At 42.8% G+C, this 9,680-nt stretch overlaps 1 protein-coding gene across 1 annotated transcript; it reads left to right on the top strand.

The window, feature by feature from the left end:
• Window positions 1-209: 209 nt before the first annotated feature.
• Window positions 210-3,380, top strand: LOC133926684 (uncharacterized). Its single transcript, XM_062372710.1, has 2 exons — window positions 210-1,450; window positions 1,533-3,380. Exons 1-2 carry the CDS (start codon window positions 303-305, stop codon window positions 3,031-3,033), a joined length of 2,649 nt encoding a protein of 882 aa, XP_062228694.1. The 5' UTR covers window positions 210-302; the 3' UTR covers window positions 3,034-3,380.
• Window positions 3,381-9,680: the final 6,300 nt, after the last annotated feature.

The raw sequence follows: 9,680 nt of genomic DNA, 5'->3' as shown, positions 1-9,680 counted from the left end.
CCAAATAGGTACAGGAGTCCTGCACGCAAAGCTGAAAAGATGACTGATGCATGTTAATTGCTGCACGAGGTGGGAAAAAAAGGAGTGGAATAAGGTTTAATAAAATATAAGATGAATTGAGAAGGATTGATATAAACTTTAAAAAAGAATATAAGATGACTTGATCAAATCCTTCCATGATTTGGTGGCAAGTAGATGCCAGGGACCATATTCTGCGTTGCCAATGGCTAGGTGATGCTATATGCTCGACCAGGACAGCTATATAACAAAGAGCTCGGCTCTCCATTAGCACCTCAAGGCCAATGGCGTCCAACAACAAAGTAGCCTCCCACAGTCAAATGGAGTCGGGCGACCAAATGGCGTCCAACCAGCATCCAGGTTCCACGGAGTACCAGCTGAGGAAGTACCTCCTGCTGCTGGCCACTCTGGTCGCGACGGTGACATACGTCGCCGGGCTGAACCTGCCGGGAGGAGCCTGGCAGGAGGACACACAGGATGGCCGCGCAGGCGACCCGATCCTTGAGGTCGCCCACTACCGCCGCTACCTCACCTTCTACTACTGCAACGCGACTTCATTCGCTGCTTCGCTCGTGGTCAGCCTCCTTCTCGTTGTCCTGGATGGGACGAACACAGGCTGGGAGGCTTTTCTGCGGGTGGTCATGGTGCTCGATTTACTTGGCCTCATGGGGTCGTATGTTGCTGGGAGCTGCCGAGATTTATTCACAACCATCTACTCCGCAGTGTTAGTTTCTGCTGTCTTCGCCTACATCGTCCTAGCTTTCTCCTCCTACCTCATCTCCAACTATTGGTGGCTGCCGATGGCTTTGCAAAAGAAGCAAGGAGAGGATACGGAGAAGCAAGACGGGAGGCAAGGCGAGGACACTGGCACACATGAGCGCGAAGAGCTGCATGAGGTCCTGATGTTGCTCGCGACCTTTGCAGTTACCATCACATATGGGGCCGGGCTGAATCCGCCAGGTGGCTTCTGGGGCGACACCAAGGATGACCACCATATGAGCGACCCGATTCTGCAGTACCACTACTCCAGCCGCTATCAGGCATTCTTCGTCTGCAACACCACTGCATTTGTCGCGTCCCTGGTCATCATCATCCTGCTCGTGGACAAGAAGCTGAGCAGCAATCTCTCTGTACGGTTTGTTGCTTTGTATGGGCTCATCATCACAGCGCTCTTTGGCCTCATGGGGGCATATGCTGCTGGGAGCTGCAGGGAGGTTGACGACACCACCTATGTCGTTTGTCTGATCGGTGGAGTTCTTGCATACATCTTCCTCCAGGTGGCTATTACCAAAGCCATAAAAATGAAGGAACGCTGCTGCTGCTTCAAAGTACTTGCAACTATATATAGTTCTGCTTCAGAATGCCTGCAGAACATAATGAAATTCTTTGACAGATCCCAGAACAGAACTGAAAGAGATCAGACCAGTAGCAGGTATGTATGAATAACTGCACCACCTCCTCCCCTTCCTCATTTCCAGCTTGCAATTTAACTATTTATATCTGTCAATTACTAGGAACACAAAACGTGAAGCAGCAGTGGAAAAGGCTCGCTCTCTTGTTCTGTTGCTTGCTACTCTTGTTGTGAGCATCACTTACCAAGCAGGACTAGATCCACCAGGTGGTCTCTGGCCCAAGGATGGAGATGGTCATAACAATGGTGACCCAATACTCCTCACAACGCACCCTACCCGGTACAAGGTGTTCTTCTACAGCAACTCAGCAGCCTTCGTGGCATCCTTGATTGTCATCATAATGGTCCAAAGCAGATTTCTGCTTAAGCGCCATACACTGGAGGCAGTCATGATACTGGATTTGTTCGGCCTAATAAGTGCATATGCTGCTGGGAGTTGCAGGGATGAAAGCACCTCCATCTATGTTGTTGCCTTGGCAGGTGTTGTCCTTGTCTATGTGGTGATTCATATCATTTTCTTCACGCTAGACAACAAGGACAACCACCGGGATGCTGAGAAGTTGGAGAACAGGCGTGAGGTGTTGTTGCTCCTTGCAATCTTGGCTGCCACACTCACTTACCAAGCTGGGTTGACCCCACCAGGTGGCTTCTGGTCAGATAACAATGGGCACCACGCGGGCTTCCCGGTCCTCCGCGACAACTACCCTCCCCATTACAATGCATTCTTCTACTGCAACGCGGCAAGCTTCATGGCATCCGTGGCTCTCATTGTCCTCCTTGTGAACCCAAACCTATACAAACCGGGCATACGGTGCTATGCACTCTATGTGTGCATGGTGGTGGGCATGTTTGGCCTCATGGGAGCTTATGCTGCTGGAAGCTCCCGGGATTTGCGCACCTCCATCTATGTATTAACGTTGGTTGTTGCTGTGTTTGCCTTTGTAGCCTTGGAGGTCGCCATTTTCTGGATTTACCCCTATCTCCAACTCCAAAAGCTTTTGCTGAAACTAGGAGGCAGCAGCAACAAAGAAGAGGGATCCTCCGGGCAACAAGGAGGTGACATCACAAAACCGAAGCTAGATGCTCCAAACCAGGATGCAGAGATACAGGAAGGTGATCCTCCAGTGGAGAAGCCAGAAACACAGAAAGAGACTGAATCAAGAGATAAGGACATACGCGAGTACCTGATGTTGCTCGGAGTCCTAGCTGCGAGTGTTACCTATCAGACTGCCTTCAAACCACCAGGTGGCCTGTGGCAAGACAACGGCAATGATCACTATGCTGGCTACCCAATCCTACACAGCATCAACAAACGCCGGTACCATGCTTTCTTCTATAGCAACTCCACTTCCTTCATGGCTTCCATTGTCGTCATCATCTTGCTGCTTCCGTGGACACTGCACAAACACAAGTTGCCACTCTGGCCAATTCAGACAGCTATTTTGTTTGACATGCTCGGTCTCCTTGGGGCCTACGCAGCAGGCAGTACCAGAGACTGGGAGACATCCAGGAACGTCATCTACCTGGTAATCCCCGTCCTGGCCTATATTGCAGCCTATGCAGCAGTGTCATTGTTCCGCAAGCAAAGGCGATCTCACAAGTGAAAATCTGATGAGCATCAATCATCTGGCAACGATAAAGAAGATATCAGAAGTGACGAAATTCTTCTATTCCTAATTTTATTCAACTGCGACTCCTGTGTTTGTATTAAGATGTGAGTTGTTTGTTCATATGTATTCTCCAAAAGGTATTTTATGGACCTGTCCATGAATTCTTATGAGTTTTAGTGTAACTCACAGAAAAGGAATACTTTCTAGTTTTGTTCTGCATTATTTGCCATTGTGTCAAAACTATCGAACGATAGTACAACAGAAAGTTTGTAATGCCAAAGCCAAAATATAGTTTTGATATTAAATTGGCCTCTGTAATGCTACTAGGATCTTGGTTTTCTGTAGCAATTTCTAGCATTCTCTTTGCTGGAACCATTATAAGTTACAACAACAAAATTTCATATGTTATCTTGTGGCTTGGAGTACCCAACGGAGGCCTGACCATGGCATCATTGCTGAAGCCTCTACTAACTCCATGGACATGATCACAGAACTAACAAGAAAAAAAAATCTACAAGATGATTGCCTGTTTATGTTGGACCGAAAAGAGTACTCATCGGAGGCCTGACCATGGCATCATTGCTGAAGCCTCTACTAACTCCATGGACATGATCACAGAACTAACAAGAAAAACCTACAAGATGATTGTATCTTAAAAATAACGATTAGAGGATGGTGAATCGACGCCTCGTAAAATTTCTTTTGAAACTTTGATGACCTGTTCCTATTGAGTTACTCAACACACCTCAAAGCAGAAAAGCGGAAGCAAACTGTGAGGAATTGAAACATGTGACTTCATGAGTGAGATATGAACATATAATTTCATTTAAGATCAATCTATGAACCTAGTCATAAAAAGGTTGCAACTTTGAGAGAAACTCAAAGAGAAGGTCACTAGGTGAAGAAACTCTCTAAGTTGATGTCTTAGAGGCAAGGGAATACGAAACCCAAATTTATATTATTGTACTCACATTACCCCTAGCAACAAGAAGATCAACTTCACAAGAGTAGAAAAACTGCAGCCCAAAAAGAAACGAAAATCGCTCAAAAAAGAGAAACTCACAACAAAGCAAGAGATCCAAAAAAAGTAGACTATAAGGAAATGAACGTAAGCATTTTGAAAACTTTCTTCTTCATTGAAGCACAGAGGACAGCCCTCTTTTGGCAAATTACAAGAAGATTTACTCTCAAGAGATCTCACCTAATACATACGCTAAGCACCCCTCTCTCCTCTCCAAAACTCGAGCTCTACGCTCTCTAATGAATGGATCCCAATCTTCAACCAGCCAACCCTCTCTATTTATAGTCTAGGTAACTTGAATCCTAAGTTTCTTTGATAGTTTCTTAAATACCCTTCTCTTGTAGTACACTCCTACGTACCACCGAAGATATTTTTGTTCATTTTCTCCTCCATCCATTAGATGACCGTGGCGCCTTCACGACTTAGCTTCGTGTCGACTCAAGCTTCACAATGATACCACATGCACTCTAAGTATCCATAGTTTTGTGGCCAAACCGAGAACCGTCTTATACGCTTCTCAAAGTATGACTCACAACTGCTTGCTTACACCTGAAGCAAGTCTTCTGATGTTGACGCGTGTTCTCCATCTTGCGATCTTGACCGCCGGCAAGTCTCTCCTGCTCCCGATCCCTTTGACCGTATTGTCACTTGTACGGGCATCCCCTTTACTTGAATTTATCAACATACCGTCTTCATCTACCTTCTCTATGCAAGTCTTGCTCTCCTTGTGTAAAGCTAGGACTCCTTGATCGTCTGTCACCAAGCCTTCCGCTTAGCCCCGATCATTCCGCAATCAACTGCCAAGTTGTATCCTTTTACCTACACATAATGAGACAAGCAAACATGTATCTCCCAACACCGTGTGAACACATCACACGTCAGTCCAAAATAAAAATCCCTACAAAACAACCAAGTTGCACCAAAAATGTGAACGCCGGATGGTCCAACGCTCACACCAGTACAAGCACCAGGCCATCCATTGTGTACAGTCCCTTTAGCTCTGGAGTCCCTCTGAAAAAATGCTCCAGCGATGCTCTGGTGTTCAGTCATGCCCATCACCGGACCTTCCAGTGAGCACAATACCAGTCAGGCCACTTTGCAGCATCTCTATAAAATGGTCTGGTGTTCAAAACCTCTCAACACCACACCTTCTGGTAAGTAGATTAGTTCTAGCATCGAAAACTTGCATATCTGTTAAATGCTCTAGTGCTCTCTAAGCCCATCACCGGATCATCCGTTGCGGCATTCAAATTTTGCCGCCAGACAGAATGCTCTGATGTGTCCTCCACAGAATACTAGACTATCCGGTGAGAACTTCCTCACACTAGATTGTCCCGTGAGCACACTTTTCTGGGACTTTGAAACAGACAACTCCAACTCCAAATTTGGTCAGTTTCAAAATGAAAGCACCTCCAAATGTTAACATTTTACCATGTTTGTTTTAACCAATTACCAGAGATTCATTTCTCAACCCAGTAACTGGGTTTTTCGTTATAAGTAAAAATTTGTGTAGAACCAATTTTGGATGAAATTTTTAGAAATGTCAGCTAGTTACTGTTTCCAAATTCCAAAGCTGATTTGGAAATTTTAGGCAGTAAAAACCAAAAAATCCACTAAATGAATCCTTGCGCAGTATTTATTGAATCCCTACATAGTATTCCAGAAACATCTACATGACTGAAATAAAAAAAAGTGATGCGCTTAGTTGATAGAGACATGTCTTGTCGTTATTCCCATGGACGATGTTAACTGTCGAGAATCAGTAAAATCAATTATAAAAATACTTTTTTAATGTAGGGATACTTGTTAATCAATTTTGTGCATTGAAGAGAACACAAGATTTGATACAGGTTTGGGCATCCTTAGGATAATAACCCTACATGCTATGTTGTCTTGATTAATCTCATAGGATGACGATTACAATGGAGGTGTGTTTGGATCTACTTTTGATGAGCCCATGGCTCCTTAAGATGCAATCAATACTATTGATATTCCTCAAATCATACAAGATCCAATTAAAGAGCACGTGTGCGACAATTAGACCACCAGGGGAACTCGTTTCTCGTTATTCATTCTTCCTTGGATGGATTCTTACTAAATTCTTGTGATGTTTTATTGCTTAAGAACGTGGGAGAAACACCACAACCTTACCCGGACGTCACCCCTCAAAGGCCAAGTCTACTCGGACTCGAAGCTGAGATCTAGTCGTAGTCGTGGTCGAAGTCGTGCTTGTGGTCGAGTCGCAAGATAGCACGTCCGTTTTAGATAATCTTAGACATTCTGAAAAGCTTACGACGAGCCCTGATATAAGCTCGGCCAAATATTCCTTATAGTTTAGTTAGAGTCAAAGAAATAAGGTGTTGCATCACCATTTTGGACCTTGTTGGGTTTTGTAATCGTGTCGGGATTGGAGTCCAGGTTGTGCATGCCTCTTTCCACGACTGCACAACCCTAGGTCGACCTCCTCACGTCCCCCCTATATATACATAGTATTCATCGTAGTTTAGGCTTGGGTTTTACTTAGATTATTCTGTTTTATATAGTTTTACCGCTTGTTCGGTTTGTGGAGCCCCAACTTGAGCACTTCATTGGTAAATAGCAGTATTAAGATTGCATCTAACTGTTTTTGCTTGTGTTCTCGATTTGCTTGTAGGAAAAGCCTTCTTGGCGAGCTCAACCGCATCTTCACACGGTTGATAACCACAGAGCAGTGGTGTAGTGGTTGATAGCTCAACCGCATCTATCTTGGTCAGAGCCTTTGGATCATCAACGTCGAAAATCCACCAATCGACTTATCATATTACCTTCAGAAGATCGGGCAAACGCGCATCAAGTGGTATCGAAAACTTGCATCTCTGTTAAATGCTCTGGTGCTCTCTGAGCCCATCATTGATCATCCAGTGCGGCATTCAAATTTTTCCGCCAGACAGAATGCTCTGATGTGTCCTTCCACAAAGCATCGGACTAACCGATGAGAACAATTTTACTCACACTAGATTGTCCGGTGAGCACACTTTTCCTGGACTTTGAAACAAACAACTCCAACTCCAAATTTGGTCAGTTTCAAACATAAATAAGCTTATGCAATGTAAAAATCATCAAACCAAATCAACAACCTTGTGAATCACTCATCACATATAACCAAGGCACATTTTAACTTGATTTTTCAATCTCCCCCTTGTTGAATGCATGGAAAACACTTCAAAGCACAAAGATTTTGGTTTGAAGAAGATAGGCTCATGCAAGTGATAAAAAACTCAAGGAAGAGCAAAAATATGTCACTTAGCATAAGAAAGATTGCATAAGGAGTATGAGAGGAAAAGATAATCCAAAAACCTCAAAAGAGCAATAAAAGCTCAAAAACACAAAAATCAAATGCTCCCCTTTGATGGATGCACATTTTTTATTTATGCAAGATTCTTCTTTGTGATTTGGTGCATATTTTTCATTTTCTCACCTTTTTCATTTATTTCTCCCCCTTTGGCAATACAAACATCGGGGACAAAATATTATGCAGTGCATGAACTTGCAATCCTAATGAGCTTTCATAAGTATACCACAAAGCATTTGCAAAAGCTAGAACGTCAAAGGGCTATGGAAAGTAGAAGATGGAGCTAACAAATGCACAAAGGCTAAAAAACAAATAGTGACACAAGAATATGAAGCTGTACAAGCTAAACCCGAAGAATTAGTTAGCGCATTTAGTTTCACATAGCCGAATTATGTTCAAAGCGACCACCACATAAGAATCCACTCGTGCCGAGGCAATGCAAGCATTAAGAACTAGCCAACTTCAATCTCAAACTAAGCAAATAAGCATTCATAACAGTAGACTTTGCAAACGCTCACATATCAAATCAAGACTTAGTTAGATCAAGTGATTTAAAACAAAATTGAGTATTTAGGCACATTTCTTTCATTTTTATCCTCAAGTTGCCTCTTATCCAAGCAAAGTGTCATGCGACTAAGTACGGTAAACATCTTAAGGCTTCAAGATAACTGTATTGGATCACATTTTAGCACAAGATACTTGATTTGAAAAGATTACTCACATTTTCACAAAGATTCAAGTTTTCACAAGATCAAGTCAAGTAGTGTCTTTGTGACACAAGGAACACATTTCCACCAAGGTTTTATCATGAGCTAAATATTTGAAAAAGACATAAAACATAATGCAATGTTCCCCAATCCATTGACTTGAACCAAGAAGCCTAGAGCAAAATATTCATCAAAATAGCGTTAACACAAGCATTGACTAAGCCAAAGCAATTTCATAGTCTACATGATTCACAAAATTGCCAAATTTCATGTTAAAAAAAAGCTAGTTTGCTTGAAATATTTCATGTAAAAGCATCAAGAGGAGCCTAACATTAAAAGCTTGCTCTGCACTAGTAAAAATTCAAGTCTAACAATAAAAAATGCTAAAGACATACAAGTAAAAGCTCAACTACTATGATTATCTTACATAATACGATACAATACAAATACAACAAAAATAAGATAGAGTATATACAAAGGCAACTTCGCCTCACACAATGCCATAGGGATGGCACACACCAAGCTCTCCCCTCAAATAGGTAAATCTAGTAGCATCTAGAGGCTTGATGAAGATGTCGGCTAGCTGATGTTGGATATCAATATATTTCAAGTCTATTTTTAACATCTATGTGTTTGGTTCTTGTGTTGAACTGGATTATTGGCTAATCTTATGGTATTGGTGTTGATACACAAAAGTGGTACACTCTTGAAATCTAACCCGAAGTCCCTCAAGTTAGCAACCATCAACAACATCTGTGAGCAACAGCTAGTGGCAACTACATATTTAGCTTCTGCAGTCGACTGTACAAAGCTAGACTGCTTGCGAGAAGACCAATACACAAGAGAAGTACCCAAGAAATGACATGTACCAGAAGTATTCTTCTTGTCAATTCTACACTCAGCAAATTCGTATCAAAAAAATCTCGAAAAGAAAGCGATGAGAAAGCAGAAAACCAGAGTTCATACTCTAGAGTGTGTTTGAGGTACCTCAGAATGCGTTTCACCGCTTGGTGGTCAGACGTCCTTAGTGAATCTTGGAAGCACGTGTAGAGGCAGATAACAAAGTGGATGTTTGGTCTTTTCACCGTCAGGTACAGGAGGGAGCCAATTATGCTCCTGAACTTCTATTGGTCCACTGCTTCACCATCTTCATCCGGATCAAGCACAATTGAGGTAGCCATTGGTGTCGCCAAGGGCTTCATGTTGCTCATGTCGAACTTCTTCAGTAGCTCCTTAGTGTACTTCGTCTGGTGGACGAATATACCCTACTTGTATTGCTTGATTTGAAGTCCAAGGAATAAGTTAAGCTCTCCCATTATCGACATCTCGAAGTCCCTGCTCATAGTTTCCGCAAACTTGGCCACAAGTGCATGAGAAGGGCCACTAAAAATGATATCATCTATGTAAATCTGAACAAGTAGGAAATCTTTACCACACCTAAGAGTGAATAAGGTTTTATCAATTGACCCCTATGATATACCAATGCTCTAACAAGAAAGAACTAAGCCTATCATACCAAGCCCTAAGTGCTTAGTCAAGCTCATACAAGGCTTTATGAAGCTTGTATATTCTATGTGGGTAT

The sequence above is a fragment of the Phragmites australis genome, chromosome 8 (genome assembly GCF_958298935.1).
Source record: "Phragmites australis chromosome 8, lpPhrAust1.1, whole genome shotgun sequence".
Taxonomy (NCBI): Eukaryota; Viridiplantae; Streptophyta; class Magnoliopsida; order Poales; family Poaceae; genus Phragmites; species Phragmites australis.
Note: the sequence above shows the minus strand (reverse complement) of the source record. Positions and strands in the feature narration are given on the sequence as shown.

Coding starts and splice junctions, on each gene's coding strand:
- LOC133926684 (XM_062372710.1), top strand. CDS start 303: ATGGCGTCCAACAACAAAGTAGCCTCCCACAGTCAAATGGAGTCGGGC. Junction 1,451..1,532: donor AGAGATCAGACCAGTAGCAG/GTATGTATGAAT, acceptor GTCAATTACTAG/GAACACAAAACGTGAAGCAG.